General features: G+C 35.3%; 2 protein-coding genes across 2 annotated transcripts; one reads left to right on the forward strand and one right to left on the reverse strand.

Annotated features, from left to right (window-relative positions):
* The first annotated feature begins 7296 nt into the window (after positions 1–7296).
* LOC149170669 (steroid (22S)-hydroxylase-like) lies at positions 7297–8382 on the forward strand. The gene is made up of 2 exons (XM_089427330.1): positions 7297–7459; positions 7590–8382. Exons 1-2 carry the CDS (start codon positions 7316–7318, stop codon positions 7881–7883), a joined length of 438 nt encoding a protein of 145 aa, XP_089283456.1. The 5' UTR covers positions 7297–7315; the 3' UTR covers positions 7884–8382.
* Positions 8383–12970: 4588 nt separating this feature from the next.
* On the reverse strand, positions 12971–13627 carry LOC149170670 (protein SENSITIVITY TO RED LIGHT REDUCED 1-like). The gene has a single exon (XM_089425678.1). It carries the CDS (start codon positions 13625–13627, stop codon positions 12971–12973), a length of 657 nt encoding a protein of 218 aa, XP_089281804.1.
* Positions 13628–15534: the final 1907 nt, after the last annotated feature.

The raw sequence follows: 15534 nt of genomic DNA on the forward strand, positions 1-15534 counted from the left end.
AAATTTTTACAAAGTATGGAGCATCCTCTCAATGTAAGTTTTGTATTGCCCCTAAAATTCCAAGTTCAAATAAAAAATTTCAAGTCTTTTATAGACCTTACTCCACCTTGAAAGAGGAACAATTGGTCCAATATAAAAAATGTTAGGAATGTTTACATATTTCCTCTCTGAGGGATATTAAGTGTTGGGAACGAGTTCCCCCAAGAGCAGTTTTGTGGCTAAAAACCCATGTTTGGGATAATATTGTAATAAAATTGTAAAGTCTCTGCATTTTGTGGTTGCGAAGCACAAAGAGTCACAAAGGAGTTGTCCGCCCTTATTTTGTAAAGTGTCAAGTCAGCTGTAAATATCTACCTATGGTCTATAGACCATGGGATTTCATAAGAAGGAGCTATGTAAGTAATCTCTAACAGAGAAGGGAGTAGAGAAGCATTGGAGTTTTGGTAGAGAAGTCTAAATGTTTCGGATCTTAGCGTAGGTAGAGGCTCTACAGTTGAGTGCCCAGAGGCCTAGGGTGGAAGTCTGCAGTTGTGTGCGTAGGGCGGATAGAGTCTATATTAAACTAGAAGATATCAATAAAGAGAAGTCTTCTACAAATTCTGTGTATTAAGTTCTTGTTAATGGATTTGGTTATATTGCATTTTGGGTTTAATTTACAATGTTCATGTGATGTGCGAATGTATGTGATTGTATTGGTTAACTGAATGCAAGTAAGGATATCAGTTTATGTGGTGCTAACTGTGATTGATTAATAATATAAGTAAAACACTTCAGATAACTTGGGAACCTATGCAATGTGTTGTCATAGCTGTGCGAAGGTAATTGTACCACTAGTTAGGGCTACGCGAAGGTCAACCGACATCACGATCAGAGGATATAAACCGACATCATGACCATCTCAGGGTGCGGAAACTTGGTTTCAAAATCCCCCCATACTACCTTGGGAGAGACTTCGATCCACGATCCTCCTACTGATGCTGGAAGTGCCAGTAGTGTAGGGATTTGTTTGGCTAACTAATGTTGAACCTAGGTCAGATCCCACAAAGCAAACAAATGGTTCCATTGTCGGCGCTGAAATTTGCATGAGAGATGTGTGACGTTGTATCACTGGAATCCAAATAAGAAAGAGGTCGAATACTGGTTGGATAGGAAGGTCCACAAATTTGCGGCACAGGAGAACATAAACCCGTGGCTGACAAAGGAATAGTGGCTTGATAGGTACCTATATACAGAAATCCACAATATCTTTCTCTGTTTCTTTCCAGTTGAGTTATACAAGTGGATCACGAAGCTAGCAGATAACCAAGGAAGGTGGAGGCTTGATGTTCCTGTTGTCTGGACACCGAAGCTAGTACAGAGACTAGAAGCTTTCGAGGATAATATTGTCTGCACTATCAATCATTGGCTTGATTGTATCATAGGACGATTTATGACTGAATTCGCGGTTGATACCTTATTTAATTAGAACAAGGCACACTGGTTCTTTTTCAAAGGTACGCGAGGTAAGTACTTGAAGTCTTTCAAAACCTAGATTAATATGTTATTGTGTGAAAAATAGGTTATGCAGTTATCTTGATGTTCGAAGCTACGCGAAGTGGAAAGACTTGCAGGAACGAAGGAAGACTAAGTCCTGAATATAGCCCATTGATTTCACCTCCATTGGGTGAAGAAGAGAGAGTAGCATAGGAAGTGTAGTTTAGTTAATAAAATAAGGATTCCCACGACTCCCACCTCCACCTACACCACCTAAAATTTCACTACTGTCACCTACGACTCCGCCTACACAACCACGACCTCCATCGTAGTTCAACATGGAGAATTCAGTGAAGTTGCCTTTGTTTAAGGGCTTGGGAAATGAGGACATCGACAAGTTCTAATTCGTTCTAAAAGCTGTATGGGAAGCTCAAGGTGTCATAGATTATCACATGAAGAAGGAAACATTTGTTCGCGCTTTGCACGATCACGCACTAACTTGGTACATCAAGTTCTCTAATGATAACCCAAACAATGGGTTTACAGAGATCCAGAACACGCTGAATAAAGAGTTCAGTAGGCCTAAATCTGAGGCACAGTCGATTGTGGTGTTCAAGTAAATCGTGATGAAACCACGTGAGACACCTTGGGAATTGGATTAGAGATTTGAGTGTAAAATCCGTGAAGCTAATATAACTTAAGAGATGAACATCACTGCGAATGGTTTGTGGCTTCACTCCTGCCTCATGAAAGGGTTGTATTGTCACAACAGAAGGTTATGACTTAGGCAGAGGCCTTGGATATTGCAATAAGACGACATGAAGCACTGATGCAAGATCCAAATTAGCCTTATTACCACTTTGAATCATACATACACGGCCTTATTACAACTTTGAATCATACGTCCATAGGATTCATGTGCTGAATAATGAAATAGGAGTAAAATCCATATGAAGCCCTCATACTTCACCCATGATATTTGTACAACCATTTTATAAAGAGTCGTGTGGATTTTTTTATTTGTAAATTTTTCTAGCTTTTAATTTCTTATCTTTAGCCAAGTAATAGGCTATATTAATTTTTTCATTTTATAGCATGCAAGTCCATTTAAACTCTTTCCTACAACTTAAAACGATGACCTAGATTACTAGGTTGTTGAAAATAATATATTTCCTTTACTTACTAAGTGGATGATTATCTAATTTCATTTAATTTTTTAGCTAGATTTCATTTTAAATTATTTTTCATTCTTGGAGGGCTAAGGTACAACATTGGTGGAAGAATTATTTAGCTGAAAAGTAGAGGAACTAAATATTCCTAGACATAGATATAAGGGGTGCAGATTTATGTATGGATCCCTTTCTTGTTCCTCTTGTCCCATGAAAATTTCTTTGTTTTGGATGCTAAGTTGCAACACTTATGTAATAATTATTTCATTGAAGTGGGGTAGGAAGAAATTATTATTTATTATGCTTTCAATGTATCTATTCTATTGGATTTCACTAAGAACATTCAATTAGAGGTTTGGATGAGAATGTGTAAGAATTAGGATGGATAGGGTCACTTGGATATTGACTTTGATTTTTCATAGACCATGTAGGTTGGCTAGTACTAAGGACGCATGTAGTTTATAGTTCATTAAAAATACCATAGGTGCTTCTAGTATCCTTTGGCTTGTGAGGGACACTATATCCACATTCTTGTTTTCCCAATGATATGTGTTTTTTGGTCCGAAAAGAAAAGGGGAGTCGTTAATTTCATATGGATATAAATAGATTCCATAACCCCCACAACATTGAGTTTGCAAATATTTTTAGGATTCCTCTTTGTACCTCTTTTTGAAGTAATTCTTCCATGTGTGTCATGCGTGTTATAGGTTGTGAGTGAGAGTTTTAAGGTGTTATTATAGAAGTAGTTTTTCCCAATGCGAAAGAGTCGTAGTTGCATCATGTTTCAATAATAGATCCACTTTATTAGGAGCTATAATTTTCGAAGTCAGTAAATTTATATTCCTGTATATGTAAACTTTGTGAGACGAATAATTTTTTTTTTTATTCACGTTGTGTGCAATCGTTCTCTCTTACTCTCTTCAAATTTCTGATATGGTATCAGAGCCTATTCTACTTTTATTTCATTATGGAAAGGACATGAAGATGTGAGAGATTCTTGAGTGTTATTAATCATCTATAAATAGATTACAATAGGATATTGTGTTGTGTGGAGTGTTTGTATAAGTAAATTTTATTTTGTTTGTAGGTTTCTTCATTTGGTCTATGACTGCATCTGGAAAGAATTGTTTTGTTGAGGGTCAAAAATCATTGAGTCTTCCTTACATTTTTCACTTCCCAATGTCATGTCGATATTGACTATTTATTTATCAAATTCTCATTCAAGGCATAGTGGGTGGAGTATTTGATTAATCTTCAACTCCATTGACAAGGCATATTCTAGAAACAATAAAGGAGATATGTTGAGATTAATATGAGCTTGTGCGTGAGGAATGTTGAGAGATAATATCTACAATGATTAGAGGAGTGTAGATATATATGAGTACTTGGATGAGGTCGATGGTTGGGATACAATCACTACGAGATTATTCCTAAAATTCCATTTTCCATGAATTCCACTAAATCCAATATGATCGAGAAAACATTCATGCAATGCATGATGAAAATGGGTAGCCTGAAGCATTCTATATTCAAGATAGCAACTACTTCAGTTTTTCTATATTAAAGTTGAGAAGAAATCACGCCTAGGGTATTCACATATGTGGAGAACACAATCAATCCTATGCCTTTGATAAAATTTCTTCATGTAGTTATTGTCATCAATGAGGTTGTATACATGGAGAAAGTTCACATCCCACCAATGAATGAATTCATAATATTTCAAGGCGCATGGAAAAAAATGATGATCTAATGGGGATACAAAGTTATGACACCATAATCCAATGGCCAACTCACACTTCTTTGCAATGTTTCCATACAATTCTCCTTATTTCATTGCCAAAAACTTAATTCTATAAAAACACAACCTTAAGAAGAGTGTGTGATGGTGAAGATATTTATAGGCCCTTTAATTTTTTATGGCTGAAGAATTTAATAAACCTTTATACTTTAATGTTAAAGCGTTGAGTCACAATCAGTAAGATAAATACATGCAACTTGGTTTGTTTTAATCAATTTGTATGTCATTTTTTGCATTTGTTCATGTGTCCAGGTTTGGGGTGTGATTTAAAGTTATAGTTTTCTATCATGTTGTGTAAAATTCAAATGATGTAGAACAACAACGAAAAGGCCAACTATTGGATAAACTAATGTGACTTTTCATGCTCTAGAAGCATTAGTTATAAGTAGTTCTTAATAATTTCAAGTTGTTGTGACTCATCATGTTCCAAGGTCATAAATACATGTTATTTTATACAACGTTATGTTGTATAATTTTCTTCTGAAAGTCTCGATACTGATCCAAAATTCTATCATAGATAGATGTTGAATACTATGGATGGCCATGGATTCAAAAAATGGTGGGAGTTGAATAGGATGGATTAGTATCAAGACTGATATGTCATGCTATAGGAGATAAAAAAGTGTCAATTTCGCAAAGAACATCAACGATGGTCAGAAGCGGTTGTCTTAAATGGATCAAGTGGGAAGCTCTAATGTGTGGTCAAAAAAAAGAGAGGAAAGCATGATATTTTAGAGTGGATGTAAATGCTAATAAAGACCAGTGAGACAAAGATCATTCTTGTTGTCGTCATATGAGTTTTCAATTTGTTACATGTGAGCATAAAGGAAGGGTGTTGGTAATAATGTTTCCATGTGTGTCATGTGTATTACAAGTTGCCAATGAAATTTGTTAGGTGTTATTCTAGAAGTGGTTGTTTCCCATGTGTATTAGTTGTATTTGTGTCATGTCCCAATCATAGATCCACTTTCCTAAGATCTAGATTTGTCAAAGTCACTAATTTATTTCCTTATGTATATAAAATTTGTTAAATGAATTAAATATATGTGTGATTTATGTTGTGTACAATCATTCTCTCTCACTCACTTTAAATTTCTAATACCTCTATTAAAAATTTAACTAATTCCTTTTCTACTTTAACTTTTTTATTTATAAAAAATAAGTAAACCACACCTTTAATACACATCTCTCAACATAATATAAAATTAATTATAAAAAAAATGCCTTTCATATTTTAAAAAAATCCCATAAATCTTTAAACTCATCACACTTCATCATTAATAAAAATTGTTTTTTTTTTAAGAATTCTATTTCTAATCAACATACTTATAAATAAATAATATTCATTTTATTTTTAATCAAGATTGTATTTATTGATTTTGAAATTTCCACACATAATACATCACATAAAAATATTTTAAATAAAATTTTACATTCTAATCAAATTCCTTATAAATCAATAAAAATATATACATTTATTTTCAAGTATGCTAACATAAAATGTAATACGGTAATATTGGGTAAGTACTTAGAAGCATAGATATATACATTAACTATGTTCTCTGTATTATTAGTCCCTGCCATCTGGCATCCGGCAGGGACTATTGTAATCGATCGGCAGGGACTTAGCATTAGTTTGCAGCTTTCCTGCGGTGTTATTCGGCGTTTATAATAAAGTTTGCAAATCCCCTTTCCGCCGATGTGCCTGATAACCTAAAGTTCCATTTGCAGCTCACCCTTCGCCATCTTATTTGGCCTCTTCCCGAGGCGGAAGAGGCCCGATCATAGGTTAAATTACCTTTATCCCAGTGCATTCTCCCCCTAACCGTCAACGGTTAGGTTTTAATGTTAACATTAATTCCATTAATTCCTATTTCCTGCAGGGGTATGCTAAAGTTTCCTAAGCTTTGGTGTTAAGCTGCAGGTGTCCGTGTTAAGCTGCAGCTGTCCGTGGATGCCGGCAGGTGTCATGAACCTGCTCTGCCTCTGTACGAGCCCGGGAGAGTTCTGGAGCACCGATAAATATCGCCTGCTGAGCAACCCAATTGCCAAACCTCTGCAAGTCATCCCCTCTTTCGTCTTCCACCTGCTCTTTTGTGCGTCTGGAGCTTTCCACCTGCTCTTTTGTGCGTCTGGAGATTTCCCATTGCAGGCTTCAGATCCTTGCCGTTTTGTTGCAGAGGCTTTCTTTTCTGAACTCGGCCATCTCTGAGACTGTCTCGGCTGCATGCCCATCAGTATTCATCTCAGACTTTAGCAGCTTGCTTTCGTTACCCAGAGTTGCAGATTCTTCGAACAAGAACTGGGGCAGATTATTATGTACTTTGGAAGCCTCAATATTCTTTGAGATTATTTCAGCCTTAGCAAGCTTTTTCTTTATCCAAGAGTTCCAGTAGTTTTTGATCTCATTATCTGTTCTTCCAGGTAAATGGGATGCTATGTATGCCCACCTGCGCATATTTAATTCATTAATGCACTGCCCAGAACAAATAGAATGACAGAAAGTGTTTTTTTAGAATGATAGAAAGTGCTTTTCTTTCAGTTAGGCTGACGCAGCCCAATGTTGAATGCAAGAACAAAAGAAAGAGATGTTTTTTTCAGAGAGAACGAGAATGTAGTAGCCAGCAATGTCAGCAATATTCTGTTTACACCAGAAGCTAATGCTCAAAAAACTGCTAAAAAGTTCTTTAATTGTGCTGTAGAAAACAGGGACTTAGCAATTTATGGTGTTGCTAAGCAATTTAGGTTTTATGTTGCTGAGAGTTCTCGTGTTGTTTGGCAGTCTAGAGTAAAGATACTGGACTTTGTGAAAAAGGCCATGGACGAGAGAAAAAGACATCCAGACATACACTACGACGACCTCCTCAGCAATGTCATGGATGATGGAAGGCTTTCGACTGAACAAATACTGGATCTCATACTCAACATCCTCTTTGCTGGCCATGAAACTTCTGCTGTGGGCTTAACTCTGGCCTTGCATTTTTTGGCCAAATCGCCATGGGCAGTGGATACTCTCAGGGTACGTACCGGTGTTAAAAAAATCACCTGGTTTTGTATACATATTGTCCAAAACATTTTCATTAGGTCATGTAATTTGGGCATTCTGTGCACTATACTACATCTAACTATATTTTGCAAAAATTCGTCAGTCAGAGCATTTGGGTATTGTCAGAACAAGGCAACAACAGAGCCCAGAGAGGAAAACTTTAAACTGGGACGATTACAAATCCATGGATTTCACTCAAAATGTACCTGCGGGATTGTTGGGTTCCATTTTTTCTCCATTTTGCTCCTGTCCAGCTAAACTTGGGGACTGCCCACCAGATGGGATTTGCCTCTTTAGCTCCTCTCTTAATTCTTCCTCACCCTTTGCAAGCCCTCTGCCTCCCAGTAACTGCCACAGATTGAATCTCTCCCTTTGCAAGCCCTCTGCATCCCAGTAACTGCCACAGATTGAATTTCTCTGCTCATTTCCTTCATGTCCAAAAAACCTAAAAACCCCATGACAAACGAAAGACATGCATCATGTAACAGCTCACGATCTCCGAGGCTCAAATTGCAGACACAGTGCACACACAGAACCTCTACCTAGGATTTCAGTCAGTGTTCAACCTAGCTGCTCCCAGATTGCAAAGAAAAACTGAAAATATCGAGAGTCAATCACAATTCAAGGTGACGAAGGAGGGTATTGACGTGTCTAATGAGATGCAGCGGATCGACTTCCGAATACAACGACACAACGACACGGGTGTAGGACATGCACGAAAAAACGTGGCAGGCATTACGAGAACCATGAAAAGTGCGGGATTTGCTTGAATTTTCTGAGCTTTGTAACATTCTTTAAAAAATTACAAAGAGGGTAAGGGATTCTTGTAATCGGTACCTACTACAAAATCATGTAAACTTAACTTCCATGGATCTTAATAGATTTCCACCCAAGAGGTTACCATAAAAAAAAAAAAATCGCTGAGAATTAATAATGTCAACTAGAGATATTCTTTGCACTATGAACACGTTATTTGGTTGCCCCATATAGACTTCGTCCACGTCAGAATAGGGAAGTATATTGTTTTTTAAATTTTTCATTTCATCATATTCTCGTCATCAGTCATGTTTTTCATCATTAATAAATTCACTGTTTTTATTTATAGAACCTCTTGACATGTGCGAAAACTCAAAGATAAATAATGTCAAGAAGCGGTGGAGTTACATGAATTGCAACTATTCCACGGAGCGCATATTCCTAATCGAATAATCGAAAAACTCGAGCTCAATGGGCCTTTGGTTCGCTGTAGAAATCGAGGGTCGGGGTGTGAATCCAACATTGAGATTTGAAATTTAAAAATTAACTGAATCCTAAATCAACTTGCATCTCTCAAAGCATGCTTAATCAAGGTATCTTTGTTCCTCAGTATCCATCCATTTATCTAGTGAGCTTGGCGGTGTCTATACTGCCTGCTTGATTCCGGTATCTGTATCTTGACCAGTGTATCTTGGGTGGTGTTCATCGCTGGAATGATGTGGATAGCTCGGTTGGTCCGTGCTAGCTGAGAAGTGCTTGTGTCTAGGTTGATAGCCCTGTTTGTATAGCCTAGCCATTTTGCTCTTGCTTGCTTTAGCCAGGTAGAACCAGAATCAGTAGTAGCAACAGCACCACCAGAAGCAGAGGTAGCGGCAGTATGTCACATTGTTTCTCAGTTCCAACCATCGGTCTATTTTTCTAGTTACCGGTAGGTGGTAACTCCGATCGGAGCGAGTAACTAGCACTAAGCACTTTGCCTAGCTTACACAGTCTGGAGTTGGTGCTGTTTGTGGCAGTTTGAATATAATCATAATAATCGGGCGTTTCAATCGAGTGGAGCACATACTTCGGTCCAACTTACCCACCTTTCTGTTTTCATCATCGCCTTCTATATTGACCAGCACCATCTTAAAACCATTACAAAGGAGATCAAGGAGAAGTATGACTTCTGTCACTAAACTGCATTTTGATTTTGCATCTTTTGTTTTAGTATTTTTCACGTTCCTCCATTGCTTAGATTCAGGTGTTGAAAGATCTTTGAGTTCCCTTGAATCGCGAAACCAGTAGGATTTACATGGATTTGTCTATTCTTTTCATGTCCTGTTCTGATATGAAACTCTGTAACGGATAAGCTTTATTGGCAATGAGAATGTAACCAATCCCCAAGGCAGGGACTAGCTGCGATGCAGCCTCCCTGCCTTGGTTCGTTGATTTCATTAAATTGTAACTATCGAAACTTAATATAATATATCGAATTTACTTGAATATTGAAACTTACCTCTCACATCAATGTTTTCAATGTTTACCTGCATATGATGGCTAAGCTCCTTGAAAGTTTTTTCATAAAGTTTATAATTTCAACTTGCTTTAGCAAAGAGATATTTTCTGAATGCCTTTCATTCGGCTCCAAGCTCGTCTTAGTCATCTCTTCTCATGACATGGCAAGGGAGCTTATGAAGACTACGCACAACCAAAACTTTGTATCAGAAGCTCTACAGCTAGGCCAAAGCCTGTTAACTATTTTTTAACAGTGATTCATGTACATTGTTGCTGGGCAACTCTTTAATGCAGTGGCACTAACTTGTAAAAGTAACTTGGCAGGGACTTGCTGCGATGCAGCTTCCCTTGTTGAATTTAAAATCAGTATTAAAAAAACGCATTTGAAACTGGTATAAATTGGATCTCCCAATTATGTTCTCTTTATAGCTTAACTACTTAAAGGTCTTTAAAAAGCCACATACACTGCCACGGATAATTAACACCTAAAATAGCTAACATTATTATAATTGATTTATATTTTTTTTATCTCCAAAACGAACTATGCCCATACAAAACTTAAAATCAATTAATATAACAATTACAATATACCTAAAGATGAAAATATTAATTGTTTATTGTGTTAGTTGTGCTCGGATTTCCTAGGCTCATTCAATTTAAATGTGAGTGGATTGTAAATAAAAATAATGTTCATTTAATAAATTCGCAGTTTTAATATAAAATCAACATCAAATGAGCAGATTGTAAATATTAATAATAATTTTCTAATATAGCTATATTTTTAGTAAAAAAACCAACCTAATAAGAACGACTTTCCAATTACATTGATTTGGTTTGGTTATAAGATTTATTTGGTTTGCAATTGTTGCACATTATTTTTCTACGTTCGATAATTTTCTTTTTATATCCCACAAAAATGGAAAATCTGGGAATAGATAGTTATTTTTCTCACTAATATGGATTAGTTAACTAAGATTACATTAAAAACAACAATAATAAATGACTCGAGTGAATTTTACTAAACTCAACTAAGTGAAACTAAAGTAGGACGTATGGATGGCCAATTTTAACACTAAGCAGGTGGTTGAAATTAGATTCTCCAACACTTCGCCTTAATAACACCCACATAAAAATTCAATTAAGATAATTTATGATCCATGTCTCAGCTAGGGTTATGCAATAGCCGTCATGGAAAGTTCATATAATAAAAGTTAATAAAGGAAAAATAGGATCATTGGTAATGGAAACTTATTCCAAGTTGAATGTTGGGCAAATATATCTTACTGGGAATCACTAGTTGTCCGTTGGAAAATTGGCAAATGGTGAGCCAAAGCCATTAAAAGGAGAAAAGGTATTTTTGGCACATTTATTTATTAAAATAAAAGAAATCAGGAGAAAAACAAGGTAAAAGGTCATAGGTTGCATGTGAGGAGGAAATTGAAGGGAAAATAATGAATAAATAGAGGCCTCATCCATTAAATGTATTATGGGGATTGGTTGGTAACCTTTTGCTAGTATAAGTTTGGTGCTCTCTCATTATTCTCTCTCTGTCTCGATCACTCTTCATCACTTAGAGTTTTCTTGGAGAACTCTAGCTTTCGATCAAGGAAGTAGAAGCAAGAAAAAGGAAAGGAAGGCAAGCAAGGATCAAGGAAGAAGAGGAGGATCAGGAAGCTTCAACAAGAATACTTGTAGGTAACATATTATATGTGTGATGTCCTAGTTGGTTCGAACATACATGGCTTTGCATGTTTGTATATGGTTGTCTTGCCGTCAGTGGCATGGTTTTGTTGGGTTATGACAATTGTTTTCAGCCTAGCCTTTACTTTATCCTGATCCCATGGTATGTTGGGATGTCTATTTTAGTTTTTGAGCTTTGGTGGTCTCATGTTCCATTCCTAGAGGCCTAGGAATCCCTTGACCGATTTTGGTGGGATACATGGTAAAGCCTGATGGATAAGTCTTGGTTTAGGACCTTGTTATCCAATTTTAGATTGTGGTAAAGCTTGAGAAACTGGTCTCAATTTAGGGCCTAGTGATCTAGTTTGGATTAATGTAAAGCCTGAGAGATAAAGAGACATAAAATTCCTCAAAGATAGTGATGGATTTTAGATGGCATCTCAAGTTCGAATCGATTGTGATTGGAGCATCAATTTTGTGGATCATGATTTGATGAGGGTTGAGGCGGTTTAACCTCTGGATTCCCTTAGTTGTTATTGGATTTGTTGTTTTATGAGATCCCACATTCATGCTTGGAATATGGCACAAGGGTGACAGGCTAAAAGATAGATTTGATTCATCCATGTCTATAGTCGAGTGGTACATGGAAGTTGTGAACATGGTAGGATTTTCCTATGAATATTAAAAGCTAAGCTCTCTTACTTTTGCACTAGTGGCCAAGATTCTGGGCTACAAAAGTGGCTCAAATCTCTAGGTTGTTGGCACAAGTCCACTGAAAAAAGTCCAATTTCTAGCATAGAGGCCTATGCAAGAAATTATGAGTTCCTACGCATTCTCTTGCATATAGCGTGAGAGTGACATTGCATTAAGACACTTAAAATGTCAGTGGGACCTAGGGACAAGATGTTTGAGTGACTAACATGTCTCCTCTGGTGTAATTTCTAATGTGGATGGGTTTGTTTGATGAGTTCTGTCTTTTGTATTTCTTTAATGTCACCAAGGAGATTGAATCCCTTATAGTAACATCTCTCATCACATGGTTTCCTTTATTTCCAATACTATCTTCTCTTAAGGTGTACCAAGTGTGGAGAAAGATCAAATATTTTTTGACACAAAAATAAATTTGCATAAAAAAAATAATCATTTCCACATTTAGTAAATCTTAAAAAATAAAATAATCTAAACTCACAATAATTTAAAACACAGTTATAATTTAATTATTTTTATTTTATTATTATTTATTTCTAACTTATAACAAAATATTTTAATTTTTATTATAAATAGATTGATATTCATAATAAACACGAATAACAATATAACTACCTAAAATCCCCGATCTAAAATTATATATATAGTTCCTAATACTATATATAATTAATTTTTCTATGTTACTTGACAGGAAGAGCTTCATAAGTAAAGAAGTATGAGACTTAAAATAGTACATTAAAATGCGAAAATACTAGTTACGATACTGACGCAGTTGACTTGGCCTTGACAATCAGGGAAAATTCACTGAAAAGTCTTGAAGTGCAAACTTAAAGTCGGGAGGTTTCAAATGCCGTTCAAATTCTTATCGGCGAAGAAATGCCAACTTAGATAACGAAATGCACCGCTAATCACTGGATCGGGATCCAATTCTTTCTTATTAGACCGAATATTGCGATTCCCAGATTGAGGAATATGAGTTAATTGATCTGATGCCCGCATTGGAAATTCACGTAGTATATGAGTGCTGTTGAAAATGCTCTCAAATTTCTCATGGAAATAAATTGGATCAAAATCGCTGTAACTGTGACCTAATATGATAATCTTACTTAAATTGACAGGCGCGCTGTTTGCAATCAAAACATTCGGGAGGAGAAAACCTGGTAAGTGAGGCATGAAAAATAGCGTTGGTCTATCGACTGTGCGTTTGCAATGTTCGTCAACATGGAGAGGAGTACAGCCGAGGTCATGTATGGCCATTTTGTCGAATGCAGTGTGCTCTGGATCGAACACAACGATATCATTAATCCATTCAAATGTCTCCCTCAATAAAATGGCGAAAGCCAACTGCGTGCAACTACACTGCCCGTGATACTCTCTCAGGCTATATTCCTCGACTGGCTCCAGCTGTCCAAGGCCATAGATAACTAGTTGTAATTGTGAATGGTGAGGGGATGTGGCGATCACCCTCTTTATTTGGGCAACCATTTCTTGGTTCTCCATTTGTTTCAGAACTTCTTTATAATTCTTTCAGCAACTTCTTTATGAGTTTCAGCAACTTCTTTATGAGTTTCAATTTTACCAAAAACCATCTCTAGGGCCATAGAAGCCTGCTCTATTAATTCCCTGCAAAAATCCTCGGCCATTAATTACAACTAATTGCCCTTCCCACCGCTTCAGCTACGCAATCAATAGGAAGCAAACAGTAGTAATTTCCGTTGCGCCTCAATATTAGCTAGTCAATGAGTAAGAAAGGAAACTGCAGAATAAGTTATGTTGAAGTGGCTAGCGTCGTGTCGCTTAAATGGAATAGTGCGACCCCTTTTACTCTAACCACCATTCTTCCCGAGATGCACGGGAAACGTTATTTGAATTAATTTAGTTAGTACGTTTGATTTCCAAATCTGTTATTCTACTAACTCTATATCCAGTACTGGCTCTTCTTAATAATAATGTAATAACAGTGACCGCATATTCAAATATTAATCAACCTCGGGCCAATTATAGGTTATAATCATGTTTATGATGTATCATGGGCATTATTTATGAAACATAGTAATCCCTCTTTTAAGAGAAGTGGAAAATACTCACCTTGAATTATATGTTAACGGGCCTTTAATATTTATTTAATAAAATTATGAAGTGAAAATGAAACTTATTAGATTATAAATAGTATTATTTCAATAAATTAAAAAAAAAAATTATAATAATATTGATTAATAATAATAATATTATTAATAATAATAATATTGATTAAAAAAATTATAATAATATTGATTAATTCATGTTAGGGCACAATTATATCCAATTTAAAACACATAATTTTTTTATTCACTGATATTGATACTATGTGGATGATTATGTAAGTTCATTTAAATTTTTAGCTGCATTTTTGTTGTTAATAGTTTTCCTTTCTTGGAAGGATAAAGTACAACACTTGTGGAAGAGTTGTTTGATTATATATATACATATATATATATATATATATATAATGGTACAAATTTATGGATGGATCTCTTTCATGTCTCTATTATCCCATCCAATTTCTTTTATTTTATTTTGGAGGCTAGTGTACAACACATATGGAATGATTATATAGTTGAAGCCGAGGGGAAGGAAGGCCCATTTCTTATGTTTTTGACATCTACATTTTTTTTTGAGGATTATTCTACTAAGGATATTCCAATGGAGTTTTGGATCGAAATATGTAACAAAGAGGATGGATAATGTCACTTGGATATCGACTTTGGTTTTTCATAGACGAAGTATGTTTCTAATCTCCTTTAGCTAATGATGGACACTAGATCACATAATTTACTGGTTCTAAAAGAAAAAATAATTTTTTTAATCACAACATTGAATATCTAATTATTTTTTAGAATCCTATCCATATATCTAGTGGAAAAATTGATTTATTCCTTCAAAATATAAAAAAATATATAAATCATATGTTTAATACATTTTTTTAACCAAAAAAAACATTTTTAAAAAAACATTTTTAAAAAAACATTTTTAAAAAAACATTTTTAAAAAAGACATTTTAAATCTTTTAAACCTTTCAAATCAAAACACTTAATAATTAAAAAATATAACTTTTCTTTTTATTTAAAAAAGCTACTATTTCAAATTATAAATACAAATAAATATTTTAAATAACATTTTCCCTTTCTAATCAAATTACATAATTAATCTACATTTCTACATTGATTTTCACTTATCGAGACATAAAATATAAAATGATAATATAATAGGAAATTAATGGAAACCTAATTAGAAGTGCACCAATGTCCACTTACTATGTTCTCTATATTTCTAATTTTAACATTACTATTAAAGAACGCATTCGAAACATTCGATCTCCAGATTAAGTTGTACCTATACCTGAATGACCTAAAGGTGTTAAGAAAAAG

This window comes from Pinus tabuliformis, chromosome 4_2, assembly GCF_031772625.1.
Source record: "Pinus tabuliformis cultivar Carrire ecotype Pingquan chromosome 4_2, CPIR1, whole genome shotgun sequence".
Classification (NCBI taxonomy): Eukaryota; Viridiplantae; Streptophyta; class Pinopsida; order Pinales; family Pinaceae; genus Pinus; species Pinus tabuliformis.